The 14,462-nt window shown below is 37.2% G+C and overlaps 1 protein-coding gene across 1 annotated transcript in view; it reads right to left on the bottom strand.

Moving 5' to 3' along the window:
• Positions 1–4,990: 4,990 nt before the first annotated feature.
• The window catches only part of nlrc5 (NLR family, CARD domain containing 5), a 44,380-nt gene continuing 34,908 nt past the window's right edge, over positions 4,991–14,462 (bottom strand). Inside the window, exons 38-44 of the mRNA XM_067420418.1 lie at positions 7,350–7,433; positions 6,967–7,050; positions 6,774–6,857; positions 6,393–6,470; positions 6,205–6,288; positions 6,025–6,108; positions 4,991–5,905 (exon numbers count right to left, since the gene is read on the bottom strand). Coding sequence (XP_067276519.1) covers positions 5,833–5,905; positions 6,025–6,108; positions 6,205–6,288; positions 6,393–6,470; positions 6,774–6,857; positions 6,967–7,050; positions 7,350–7,433 — 571 coding nt within the window. The 3' untranslated portion in view covers positions 4,991–5,832. The remainder of the gene's footprint in view (positions 5,906–6,024; positions 6,109–6,204; positions 6,289–6,392; positions 6,471–6,773; positions 6,858–6,966; positions 7,051–7,349; positions 7,434–14,462) is intronic.

Here is a 14,462-nt window from a genome sequence, read left to right as displayed (position 1 = left end):
CGAAGAACCGAACCCTGGTGACTGTGGAGGCCATTTGAGTACAGAGAACTCAGTCATATTCAAGAAACCTGTTTGAGTTGATTTAAACTTCATGAGATGGCACGTTATCCTGCTGGAAATAGCCATCAGAAGATGGGTACACTGTGTTCATAAAGGGATGGACATATGTTGTGGTCAGCAACAATACTCAGGTAGGCAGACGCGTTTAAACAATGCTCAGTTGGTACTACGTGGCACAAAGTGTGCCAAGAATATCCCCCACACCATTACACCACCATCAGCAGCCTGAACCATTGATACAAAGCCTTATGGATTAATGCTTTCATGTTGTTTACACCTTAGTCTGACTCTACCATCTGAATGGCACAGCAAAAATCGAGACTCATCAGACCAGGCAACGTTTTTTCCAATCTTCTAACTGTCCAATTTTGGTTAGCCCGTGCAAATTGCAGCCTCAGTTTCCTGTTCTTATCTGACAGGAGAGGCACTGGCGTGTTCTTCTGCTGCTGTAGCTCATCTGCTTCAAGGTTTGACATGTTGTGCATTCAGAGATGCTCTTCTGCAGACCTCATTTGTAACAAGTGATATTTGAGTTACTGTTGCCTCTCTATCCGCCAGTCTGGCCATTCTCCTCTGACATCAACAAGGCATTTTTGCCCCCAGGACTTTTCACTTTTTCGGCCCATTCTCTTTAACCCTGGAGAGGGTTTTGCGTGAAAATCCAAGTAGATCAGTAGTTTCCTAAATACTCAGACCAGCACATATGGGATCAACTACCATCTCAGGTTCAAAGTCACTTAAATCACTTTTCTTCCCCATTCTGATGCTCAGTCTGAATTTCAGCAGATTGCCTTGACCATGTTTAGCTAAATGCTTAAATACATAGAGTTGCTGCCATGTGATTGGCTAAAAGATATTTGCATGATACTTCAACTCCTGTTTTGACCATGTAAGTAAATAGTAAGTTTGATATAAATGTGAAATAATAACTGAAAGAGATTTGACATAGGCTAATTACACTGTTTACTTGGAAACATCTAGTTTATCACAGGGTTGTTTTGACTAACTTTTTTGCTCAAACAAAACATTTTTGTATGTAATAATTAATAATTTATATTAAATGAATAACATTAACAAAAGTATGAGCGTCACTTCTGCCTTGCTCTTAGACTTCCATTGTGAGTGAATTACCATTTCAGTTTGCTTTAGGGAATTGAAATGGTAATCGCAAGCTTCACTTGTTTTAAATTCTGAACATTCCCTTAAACAAAGGAAAAAGAGATGTAACCCATAATAAACACAACCTTTCTCTGTAGTGTACATCATTTATTTTGCAACACTCCAAAATAACAGTGATTTAATTTGGCTTCCTGTCCTTCAGACATGGAACCTAAACCACCATAAATCGAAAACAACATCTAGACTTTCCATTCAGTGGACTTTAACAATTACAACATAATTACATCATTTCCCTGTCATATTGTTGCACATTATCTTGGTTCATGGGATAAAGTGTGCACATTAGAAGCACAGATGAAGATCTAAAGTATCTGATGTCAATTCACTCTTCAATTTGTTCTTTAATGTCAAAGTTTGCAGTAAATATTCTCTTATTAATAATAATAATAATAATAATTGTTTGCTTTTTGTGCTTAATTTGTTTACTAAAAAACTCTGGACCAGCTTTGTTATACTTTATCAACTGTGTCAACATTATTCAAGCATCTGTGTGACTTTGTGTTGCAGTTTAAGCATCATCATTTTGCTCAACTCTCAAATCAAAGCTTCACCTGAAGATTACAAAGTGCAACATCCTGTTTACTCTATAAGATGGTGTTGAGCCATAGTGATGAGAAAAAAGTTTATAATGGCTAACTAAGAACAGTATGAATGGAGGTTGTGGCGGTCTACTGTACATGCAGTTAAAAATTCTCTAACTGCAAAAAAAAAAAAAAAAACCTTAAGCAAACAGCAACTGGGTCAATGAAGGGCTGCTCTTTTTGCCTGGGTCTATGAATTGTTATTTTACATTACATTAAAAATGCAATCCATACAAACAAAATTTGCATAAACCTTTTATATGATAAGCATCTCATTAAAAAGGTTAACGAACAATTGCTAGCATAACTAGTGTTTTATTAGGCTACTATTTCTCCACAACTAACAGCCAAGCAAATTTGTTGTAAAATATTACAGTATTTTATAATTGAAGGTGCAAGGAAAGTGTAGTAGGCTACTTTATACGTGAAGGTTACACAACTTGACATTTTAAGATTAATTCAATCTGTAGTTTGAAGAAATATAGGCCCTACACATATATTTTCCAAACATGCATCACACACTGGGCGACTTTTGTCATTGGGATGGTCTTTTTTAAAATATCAATTCACCCTTCAAATGAAGACATTTCTAAGAAGTTGGCAGATTTGGTAACTGTATTTTTAAAAGTTCTCATTATTTATCATCAGAGTTATCGTTAGTTGTTCTGGTGCTTTTGTAAGGCATAATTATTATTCGGGGTTTTTTGTTTTGTTGTTTTTTGGTTCTCAGTGTTGTTCTCTTCATCGTCCACACCGGAACTCTTTATGCTCATATTACTTCCTTTCAGACGTTAAAATGTAACAAACCCTGCGTGTTTGTGAATGGAAATTATTACTTCGTGAAGTCACTGTATAACTCAATAATAACTCACCTCTCGAAGCTCTCGCGCAATACGCAACCTACTTTTCTTCAGCGTCTTCTGTCGTTATTTAGTGTTGGTGGCAGCAACTGTGCGTGTCAAAAGGATTGTGGGTTGATTGCATTATCCAGCCAAAAAAGAAAAAGAAAAAAAAAGATCCCAATGCATATATCTGAAGGTAAACAGCGTTAAAGAAGAAAGCGCTTCGCCCTGCTAAAGCGCGTGCAGCGCGCTCAATGAACCAACAGTTGTGTAGTTTTCACAGCTCTGAACTCCGCCCGTGTCCACATCTGTCATTACCACGAGCTAGTCTTTTCTGAGCTATGCCACCTTCGAAAAAAAGATGAAAACGAGGAGAGGAAAAGAAAGTAACACACTTGTTTCACATTTGTGCCTGTCGTTTCTTGATGTATTTTGCTAAAAACCACAGAAACACGCGCGCATTGTTCTGAAGAACTTGTGAGGAAAACTTATATATTTTTTTAAATATATATATTTTTTTACTTACACGTTATTTATGTTTCATCCGACCGAATTCCATTCTGTCACTAATGTGTAAAATAATTCATAAAAAATAATAATAATTTAGTCCATCCATTGTAGGGAGATATTTTTAATTTGGCATTGACTCGTCGATTTGCTCGTCATTACAATCATCATCGTTGACAGCTAGCATCTACAATGTTTTTCTTTATTATGTTGTATATCACGTAATGCCATCATAGTGGCTGACGTGTGTGATTTTACCCAGGTGAACAGTATTTTAAGAGAATTGTGGTCCACGTTCTTATCAGATTTACCAGTGTTGCTTTACTGCCATCTAGCAGTAGTATTGCAGTATGCAAAAAAGTCAGAAATTTTTTTTTGAGAAGGGTAGATTTTAGCGCAGCTTTTACTATTTTTTAGCACTTACTTTTCAATTCTGTATGTATTTTAATATTTTTCAGGAATTATTTAGTTGTTTAATTACTAAGTAATATAATAACATTCATTTTATTATGAATACATTTTATTTATTTTCAAAAGAAAACGTAAATTAAAAAATATTTTTTCTGTAATTTAATTAGTTACTTCTGATTTAATTAAATACAGTATAGACTATATAATCATTATATAGGAAACAATAATGGGTTTAACATCAAAATTGTATGTTAAAATTAATGTTTTTAATTAGTGCTGCCAAATGATTAATCACGATTAATTGCAGCCAATATATATATATATATATATATATATATATATATATATATATATATATATATATATATATATATATATATATATATATATATATATATATATATATATATACACCCACACACACACACACACACACACACTTTTATTTTGGATGCGATTAATCATTTGACGGGCCTATTATATATATATATATATATATATATATATATATATATATATATATATATATATATATATATATTTATGTCTATCCTTGTATTGTTCGAGGTTGATAGGATTTGGAAAGTAATAGTAAGTAATCCAATACTTTTTAGAGAGCGTAATTAGTTCATTAATCTAATTACACAGTTAAAGATGTAATAAATCTAAAAATGTAAAAATATGTAAAAAAAATTAAATTCTTTTTTAGACCCAACACTGGTATAACCAACCCCTAACTCTAAACATACCTGTTTGTAACCCTCTTGAAATATTTAACCTAATTTGTTTCAATATATGAGCAACTGTATTCTGGTTTTATATTTAGTTTTTGAAGTTTTTTAAAAGATTCTTTCGGGTGTATGTGCGAGACTTCAGTTGTAAATTCCGTCTGATGTGACACTTCATAGTGCAGTAAACAGTCAAACCATTTCTCTACAAATTAGTGTGTATGTTATTACGTTAATTAATTAAAATAATTTGAAAACAAATACAATTTTACAACATCCAGCAGCACAATGAACCGTTTTTGCACAGCTAAATAATAACTGCCAACAGCCTCGCACATTCAAGTTTAAAATGGTCACGCTTGTGCTTATGTTGAAAATAAGCTAGGAAAATCATAACATTTTTATAATTTCTTTGCATCTGTTTGTTTGAAGTTTGAATCAGGTTGCTTCTGTTGGTGTAGAATTGGCTAGTGAGCCTGTCACAAAAAAAAAACTAGGGTCCTAGAAATGCAGTCCTACTATAGAAATATAGTATTGTGCAATTTTTTAGTTTATCTTATAAATCAGATTACCGCAACCTACCTGCCATTCTGAAATATATTATAATCATACAATAACAATAGAAGACACTCTATTATATATATTCTATAGAGATCAGATAAATAAACTATTGTCCAAAATATGAGTTTTATGACGAACAGTTTTATTTATAATTTCAGAACACATAAAAAAAACACAATAGATGAGTAGCATAAATGCAAATTGATCAGTGCAAGTACAAGAAAGAATAGCTGTGCATTTACCAGTGACACAAGCACCGATAATTTTCAACTTACAAGTTGAGTAAAGCACTTTACAAATAAAAATAAAAATGTTTTAATAGACAAAAGTTGAAAAGATTGAATAAAATCCAGACATAAATATGTAATTTAAAGGAGAACACAATGTGGTGGAGTCCAGGGTGGATCAGTGCATGAATGCCACTAATGGAGGACGGGCTCTGAGCTTCAAGAAAACTTAGATCAGTGTATCAGCAAAAAGTATGATTGTGCTGACCTTTACAAGAGAGCTGTCTCCTTCACTGTGCTACAACTAGCTAATTGTAAATATAAGTTAACTATGCTTTTTTTTGGCACAGATTTGTCACATCATTGCTCTTTTTCTTTAATGTCCAGAACCTACTGTTTGCATTAGATGGACATTAAATGATTCCAGTCCCTGAACAGCTGGAAAGTGTGTTGTTTGGTGTAATGAATTGTTCTAATGAGGTAATGTGTTCCCCGATTAAATAACTTATATGTTAAACCGCTAATAGCATAACAGAACAGTAATATAATTAACAATATAAAAAGGAAAGAAAAAAATAATTGAAAAGAGAACTTACTGTCAAATCAAAATGTATTCAGACACTTTATTGTGCTATCCTCTCTTACATAAATGAACTATAGTGTCCTGCACCATCTAGAAAAAATATTTAAAAAATATATCTGGTGTCTGAATAATTTTGTGTTTTACTGTAAGTGGTTAAACTGATGAAAAGTTCAGCCTCTGATCTTTTAGACTCTCATCATCTTTGGCAATTGGGTTCCTCCAGAGTCTGTATAAAGTGACAAATGTAGAGAAGCTCAGATTTGATGGCATATTGTCAAGCAGTTCTACCAGTTGATTCTTATTAATAACGCAAACTCCAATCAAGAGTATATATGCTAGACATACCTTATTACTTTGATGGAGGTGCATGATGGGAGGCATTTGGCTATCGCTGTTGCTCCTGCCGTGGTTATTTTATTGGCCTCCAGGCTGCAATAATTAGTTTCAATAATATTAGCATACTGTAAATACAACATCTAATCAACCACAATGTTAAACCTTCACTGCAAGCCCCCAAGCACTTACTCAAGTCGTTTCAGCTTTGTACACAGGGGCAGAATCTTAGCCAGTGTCAATGCAAGACTGTCACCACATCCATTCCATGACAAGCTGGAAAAAAAACCAAGAAGGGACCAGAATAATTAAATATGTGGGTCCATGCATTTATGAGTCAAATACATAATTTAAAGAAGTTTAAAAATATCTGACCCCACCTGACATCTTCTATGGATGGACAGTGTTTGAGGGATGATGCCACACCATCCAGATCAGAACACCCAATTGAAGTCAAACTGAAGGACAAATAGTAACTTATAGTAGTAGTGCTTAATATTTTTGTGGAAATCATGACCCCCCCCCCCCCCCCAAAAAAAAAAACAAAAACTTATCTGATAAATAGAAATGTTATTTGCTGTTTGAAATAAACAGCATTTATTTGAAATAGAAATCCTTTGTAACACTGTTAATGTCTTTACTTGATCAACTTAATGCATCCTTGCGGAATAAAAGTGAATATTTCTTTAAAGAAGAAAACTTTTGAACAGTAGTGTGTGAGCAAATCGATCATATATGTGACTCTGTATTTAGTGTCTTACTGTAGTATTTTCAGTGCTTTCATGCTCATGAGACCTTCACACAGAGCCACAGATCCTTGTGGGTCAAACCGATTCTCTGACAAACTAAAAAAATAAAATAAAATAAATTATAAATTAAAAGAAAATCACCATTTTGCTAATATCTTTTTAATGCACATTATTTACTATGTAGACCACAATACGCATGGCTTACTTGAGTTCTGAAAGCTGAGGGAGTAACGGAAGGATTTGAGATAGTTTAGCGGCACTGGCCTGACCGAGCTGGTTTTTGGACAGCCTGTGAAAACAAAATAATGAAGAATGGTCAGCTACTGATTTTGAAGTACACTCTTAGAAAAAAAGGTGCAAAAGCTGCCACTGGGGCAGTACTTTTTCAAAAGGTACACTCTTGTTCGTTTTAAATACTAACATTTACACTTTAGGTACTAATATGTACCTTTAAGGTACCAATATACACCCTTTAGGTAAAAAAAAAAAAGCATACTTCTTGAAAAGGTACCACCCCAGTGACATCTTTTACACCTTTTTTCTGAGAGTGTAATATCACACATCAATTAAATAAAGTAAATGTTTTACTGTAGTTTCTGAAGAGCTCTGCAACGGGATAGAGCTGTCAGTAGCTTCTCTCCAGCCTGATCACTTATACTGTTGTCTGAGAGACTGCAACATTTTTCAGTAAAAAAAAAAAGTTAATGGAGGAAAATTAATAATGATGCAAGTTATAACAAATAACACATTTAGATAACAGTAACACTACTACCATTCAAATGTTTGGGGTCTGTAAGATTTTTTAATGGTTTTGAAAAAAGTCTGTTTTGTAAAAAACAGTAATGTTGTGAAATATTAGTAGCATTTAAAATAACTGTTTTTCAGGATTCTTTGATTAAAGGGGTGATGAATTGAGGAATCAACTTTCACTTGAGCTTGTAATATACAAAAGGTCATTGTAGCGGCAGCCTATAGCCGCTGAGAGGCTAAGCAGCAGGAGACTTTTGTGACGCGTTTCCATGCATTTTAACATATAAAACAGGAACGTTTTATTGCCATGATGAAAGGGTACAAGCCAATACAAAACGGTCAACAAAAGGTGAGCATTCCTCACTCCTCACCCCCCCTCTACACGATCCATGCGCCATAACAGGAAACACTCAGGTAAATACCCACCTACACACGTGACCAACTATCAGGAAACACCTATTCCACATTACAAAATAAAAGACAAACCTTTTGCACTTACATTCCAGCCCCTGATTATTACACAACTGAAATCTGTAATAATCACCAACACGATTACAATACAAACAATAAAAAAAAACATGGACATTACATAAATCATTGTTGCAGTTTTTTTTTTTTTTTTTTACACAACACTTCAAGAAATGTGAAAATAAGTGTGTGTATGGGTGTGTGTGTGCGCATGTATGTGTGTGTCCAAAATACTCAAATGTTCATTTTAGTTCATCCTTGTAGCTGAGTAAGAGTAAATGTTCAAGTCTAGTCCAAGTCAGTAAAGTCAATCGTCAATAATGCAATCAAGTCCAAGTCATAGTCAAAAGTCAAAAGGGTCAGTTGAGAGCTCTCAAATGTCACAGTCATAATTAGTCTTTAGATTTCTCAGCTTCGAGAAGACGACATATTTTTGTAATTGGTCTGGTCAAGCAGGTACTCATAGTTTTGATTTTCACTTGCCGAGTGAATCCTTTCTTGTCCTGTATTGTGTGAATAATCTTGCCCATGATCCAGGAACTTCTGGGAGCATTTTCATCCACTACCAGTACGATATCTCCCAGCTGAAGATTACGGGTCTTTACCATCCACTTTTGGCGTTCCTGTAGAAGGGGTAGATATTCACCAATCCATCTTTTCCAAAATAAGTTGGCCAGGTATTGAATTTGGCGCCATCGTCGACGCGCAAACAAATCTTCCTTCTCAAACAATCCAGGTGGTAAAGTAAGCTTTGTTTTTAGAAGGAGAAGATGATTCGGTGTCAAGGCTTCCAAATCATTAGGATCCATTGATGATCGGGTTATGGGTCGGTTATTAAGTATGGATTCTACTTCGCACAAAAGGGTATGAAGACCTTCTTCATCCAAACTTTGCCCTCGAAGAACAGAATTCAATATTTTCTTTATTGATCTGATGAGCCTTTCCCAGATCCCTCCATGATGTGAGCCGGTAGGAGGATTGAATGTCCATTTTATATTCTTTTGAAGAAGAATACTATTGATCTGACTGTGATTCCAATTTTGGATCGCCTCTTGTAACTCACGCTCAGCCCCGACAAAGTTCGTTCCATTATCTGAACGCATCTCAATCACTTGCCCTCGTCGAGCAATAAAACGTCTCAGAGCATGAATGAATGAATCTGTATCCAGTGAAGCAATCATTTCAATATGAACAGCTCTAATGGTCAAGCAGGTGAAGATGACTCCATAGCGCTTTAAGATGGTTCTTCCTCGCTTTACCTCAAAGGGACCGAAACAATCCACTCCGACATAAGTAAAGGGTGGTTTGTCCGGTGAAACTCGATCTAGAGGTAGATCAGCCATCTGTTGCTGACCTGCAATTCCATTGAACCTTCTGCACACTACACATTTTGATAAAACCTTTCTTATGGCTACACTCGCTCCAGGGATCCAATATCGCTGTCTAAGGGTAGCCAACATGTAGTTCCGTCCACCATGCCCCACTTCTTCATGAATCTGACGCAGAATCAAGTCAGAGATGTGCAAGTCTTTGGCCAATATGATTGGGTGCTTAGCGTCTTCAGAAATCAATGCTTTATCCAAACGTCCTCCAACCCTGATGATATCAGACTGAAGTATTGGATTAAGACTATAAAGAGGACTATTTCGCTTGACTACTCCATCCCTTTGTAGACTGATCAGTTCTTCAGGAAATCTCTTCCTTTGAGAAAATCGGATGATTTCCGTTTCAGCCCTTTCTAGCTCTCCCAAAGAAAGCAAGTCCCTACACACAGTAGATTTGAACTTCTGCATTTCTTTAATAATAGTTGTCCCCTGTAGATATGGATCTGCCCCAGAGAGAACAAGAGCAGTCTGCAGTCGTTTCCTTTCCTTGCTGAGATCCATCAAGATTTTTCTCAGACGAAGGATCCATGATACAGCTTTCTTCAGTCGAATCCAAGAAGAAAAGTAATTAAGGAGGCATGATACAGAGTCAAATTCGTCTTTGACTTCTACCATGTTTACCAAAGCAGTCCTTTTTATCTCAGGATCATGAGATGGTATTACATCCCTATCGGTAGGATCCATTGGCCACTCTTCCTTGGGTCGAACAAGAAATGGGGGACCAGAAATCCACCTCTCATCCTTCAAGAAAGAATCCACTTTCAGTCCTCTAGACACCACATCTGCTGGATTGTTTGATGAATTAACGTATCTCCACTGTGATACATCAGAAACCTTCAGAATTTCGGATACTCTATTAGCCACAAAGCACTTGAACCTGGAGGTCTTGTTTCGAAGATATTTGAGTACTGAAGTACTATCCGTCCAAAAAACGGAATCTTGAAAGGGCATCTTGAGTTCTTTTGTCCATATCTGGTCGATACGACTAGCAAGCGTGGCAGCGGTAAGTTCCAGGCGAGGAATTGTAATGGGTCTTAATGGTGTAACTCTTGCCTTACTTACTAGAAGAGTAGAATATGCCAGTTGCTGGTTATTACGAAGCAACAGATAGGACACTACACCATATCCTTGCTCGCTAGCATCTGAAAAATGATGCATTTCAGCAGATGTAACTTCTCCAAATCCATCAGGCTTCAAACATCTTTTAACCAAAAAACTCTCCAAGCGATGCAGATCATCCAGCCAATTCATCCAACGTTGAACATACACTGGAGGAATAACATTATCCCATCCTATTCCCTCTCTGCATAGATCTTGCAGTATCCTCTTGGCAGATAAAATCACAGGGGATAAGAACCCCAGCGGATCATAGATGGAGCTGACCACTGAGAGAATTCCTCTCCTGGTAAGAGGTCTATCTTTAACCACCACTTTGAAATTAAAGGCATCCGATTCAGCACACCATTGCACTCCTAATGCCCTTTCAAGTGGCAAAGTGTCACGATCCAAGTCCAGGTCCTTTACCTTCTTCTCTCTGTCCTTTTCGGGTATAGCACCCAGTACGGTCCGGCTGTTACTCATCCATTTTGTTAGATGGAAACCTCCTTTGGCACACATACTAGTAAGATCCTTGTACAATTGCACAGCATCTGATTCAGAAGGTATGGATACAAGGCAATCATCCACGTAGAAGTTATTCAAAACAACATCCAATGTCCTTGAGTCAAATAGATCCCTTTGATCCGTAGCACATTTCCTCAATGCAAAACTTGAGCAACTCGGTGATGATGTAGCTCCAAATAAATGAACCACCATTCTATATTCCTCCAGTCTACCATCTATGTTACCTTCTGGCCACCACAGGAATCTCAAAAGATCGCAGTCTTCTGGGCAAACTCGTATTTGATGGAACATGGATTCAATGTCGGCCATCAAAGCAACAGATTCCAGTCTAAATCGTACGAGCACACTCACCAATGAACTGGTTAAATCGGGACCTTGCAGAAGCTTATTATTCAGTGATGTACCCTGATAAGAAGCTCCACAATCGAACACAACCCTGATCTTGTGTTTTTTAGCATGGTATACACCATGATGAGGTATATACCACAAACGCCCATCACGTCTCTCCAGTTCGGCCACAGGTACCCTTTCTGCATAACCCTTATGGATGACGTCCTCCATAAAGGTGGTGTAATCTGCATGAAAGGAAGAATTCACCTTAAACCTTTTTTGAAGTGTTAAAGCTCGTTGTTCTACGATTCTCCTGTTCATTGGCATGACTACTTCAGTATTTCTGAATGGTAGACCGATGTAATAGTGACCATTGTTCAGCCTTGCTGAATGGGACACAAAATCCATAAACTGCTGATCCTCCTTCGACATTCCTGTCAATTCTTCATGAGCAGTCTCGGGAAAATCGAACTTAAACTGCTGCTTCCACAACTCTTCCAACTTCATTACTGCAATCCTATTTACAGTCACAGGAAGATGGGCAGCAGCATCATCATCTTTATTTAAGCCAGCGCCTTTCAGTGGTCCATTAACGGTCCATCCAAACATAGTTCTTATAGCAAATGGGCTATTGCCCTGACTATGTACAATCTCCCAAGGCTCCAATGCTACTGGAACATTAGCTCCAATCAAAAGCTCAACGCCTGAATTAATTGTGGGTAAGCAGATATGACTCAAATGAGGCCAACATTCGAGATCTTTTTGTGAGGCAATGTTTGCTGTAGTCACAGGCATGGTCTTTTGTGTGTAAACTTCAGGCAACGCACAATAATAATTTTGATTCAACCCAGAAACCTCCAAGTCTTTCAGAACATAGCTAGCAACTGCTTTATCCTGACTCATCGTTCTGAGAAGAATATTAACTCGCTTCCCAGGGAGGTTGAGCTTGTTCATCAAACTTTCAGTACAGAAAGAGGCGGAACTTCCCGAATCAAGAAAAGCATACGTCCTCACCACACAGTTTCCATTCTTTGATTTTACACATACTGGAACGATAGATAAGGCACAGATGTCTTTACCAGCCCCAGTAAGGCCACTGGTTTGAAGAGAGACCATAGCACTGTCTACTGCTGGCTTGAATTCGACTTTCTTCCTGTTTGAAGTGTTTTCCTTCTCATAAGAATAGATGTGAAGAAGACTAGGGTGTTTAAGACCACATATACTACAGATACTTCTCCTATTACAGTCTCTGCTGATGTGTCCTGTATGCAAGCAACCAAAGCAAATTCCTCTAGTCATCAGGAAGTTCATCTTTTCTCTGTGACCTCTTTTAGTAAGTTTATTACAAACATCCAGTGGGTGCTCACCACCACAGAAGAAACAGGTTATGTTAGTTGTTATCTTACTCTGTTCTTTCATTTCAGGCATAGCAGTAATAGCAGTAGCAAAAGTGCTTCTGGATTTTGGCTGAATTATTCTGGTATTCACCTTTCTACCTCCAACGGGTAATGCATCCTGAATATTACCGAACACAGGATCAGAGAGAATTTTTACCTGTCTTTCAATGAAATCCACAATGTCAGAAAAGGTGGTCTGATTATGGCGTCGTTCCTTTAACTCATATGCCACGACTCTCCATTTGTCTTTAAGTTTATAAGGAAGTTTTGAGAGGATAACTTGCATATTGGTGGTGAGATTCAGCTCATTCATATAGTGAATGTCTTGCATAGCATTGCAGCAACTTCTTAGGAAAAGACCATACTCTTGTAAAGCCTTAGCATCTTCAGATTTTATAGCTTTCCATGAAAGAGCTCTTTCCAAATATGAAGCAGCTATTTTTACTTCATTGCCAAAGTTCTCCTTCAACAAAGCCTTGGCCCTTAGGTAACCTTGAGAAGGATTCATGTGCTGGCAACTTCTAACAAGTTCTTTAGGCTGTCCACGTGTATATTGTTCCAAGAAGTGCAAACAATCCCCAGGGCTGTCTGCTTTCTTTTCCACCACCTCCTCAAATGAACGCATAAATTCACGAAAGCGCAATGGATCTCCGTCAAAGTACGGAATTTCTCTAGGTGGTAGTGAAGACAAGTTATGCTGTTTCACCAATAAAGTAGCTATTTCATTTTGCTTACCAATGAGCTGAAGCATGCTTGGGTGACTCACATCGTTATGAAAACTTGATCCATGAGCATATCCAATATTCTGCTCATCAAATGATGACATATTAGGCAATGCAGATTGTGAAGATTTCATTTTTGATCTGGTGGATACTTGTTGTTGTTGAAATGACTGAGATTGAGAATTATGTGAAATCCTCTGTGTTTTATCAACATGTGTAATACGAGATGCAGACAAGGACTCCGATGCAACTGGCACGCCAGTCAAAGGAACAAATGGCTCCACGTTTGGCTGAAGAGGCTTAGACACAATTGGATTCGCAGATGTATGAGATTCATAATGCACATCTTGATACACCTTTACCCTGGCCATTGACTCTGCTAATTTCGTTTCCAAGTCCAGTTTTTCCTTCCTCCGCCTCAACTGTTCCTCTTGCTCCTCTAATTCGTGTTTCATTTGCAGCATTTGTTGAGATGCCAATAAGGCAGCCACATCTGCCTCAGCCTTAAGTCGAATGGAAGAAACGGAAGATCGATTGGATCTAGATACATGAGATGTCACTCTAGTAGACCTTTTACCGCTTATATTTGAAACACTGTCCATTGGTTGAATTTCATCCTCAGGATCCATTCCAGCATGTAGATGTGCACTAGAGAGCTGATCATCATGTGTTGTGGATACAACTTCATTAGGGGGTAAAATATCAGATGGATGAATCCCATGATTTATTGCATCCACTTCCATAATCCTGGATTCATCAATATCAGGAAGAGCAGTGCAGGGATTTTGCTTCCCAACTTCAGTCGTCCATAGTTTAACATCTTCTACAAAGCCATTATAGTGTTTAGAAATAGAGTCAAACCAGCCATTTTGTTTGATTTGTTCCTCTGGAGGTAATAGAGGCAGTACACTTTTATGTAGCACAGATGCATCGGCCATCAGCAATTGTATCATTTTTAGCATTGAGCAAACTTGAGTCAGGTTGTCATCACATTTCATCAGCTCTTTCATTGACACAATCATGTTC

This window comes from Pseudorasbora parva, chromosome 16, assembly GCF_024679245.1.
Source record: "Pseudorasbora parva isolate DD20220531a chromosome 16, ASM2467924v1, whole genome shotgun sequence".
Lineage (NCBI taxonomy): Eukaryota > Metazoa > Chordata > Actinopteri > Cypriniformes > Gobionidae > Pseudorasbora > Pseudorasbora parva.
Note: the sequence above shows the minus strand (reverse complement) of the source record. Positions and strands in the feature narration are given on the sequence as shown.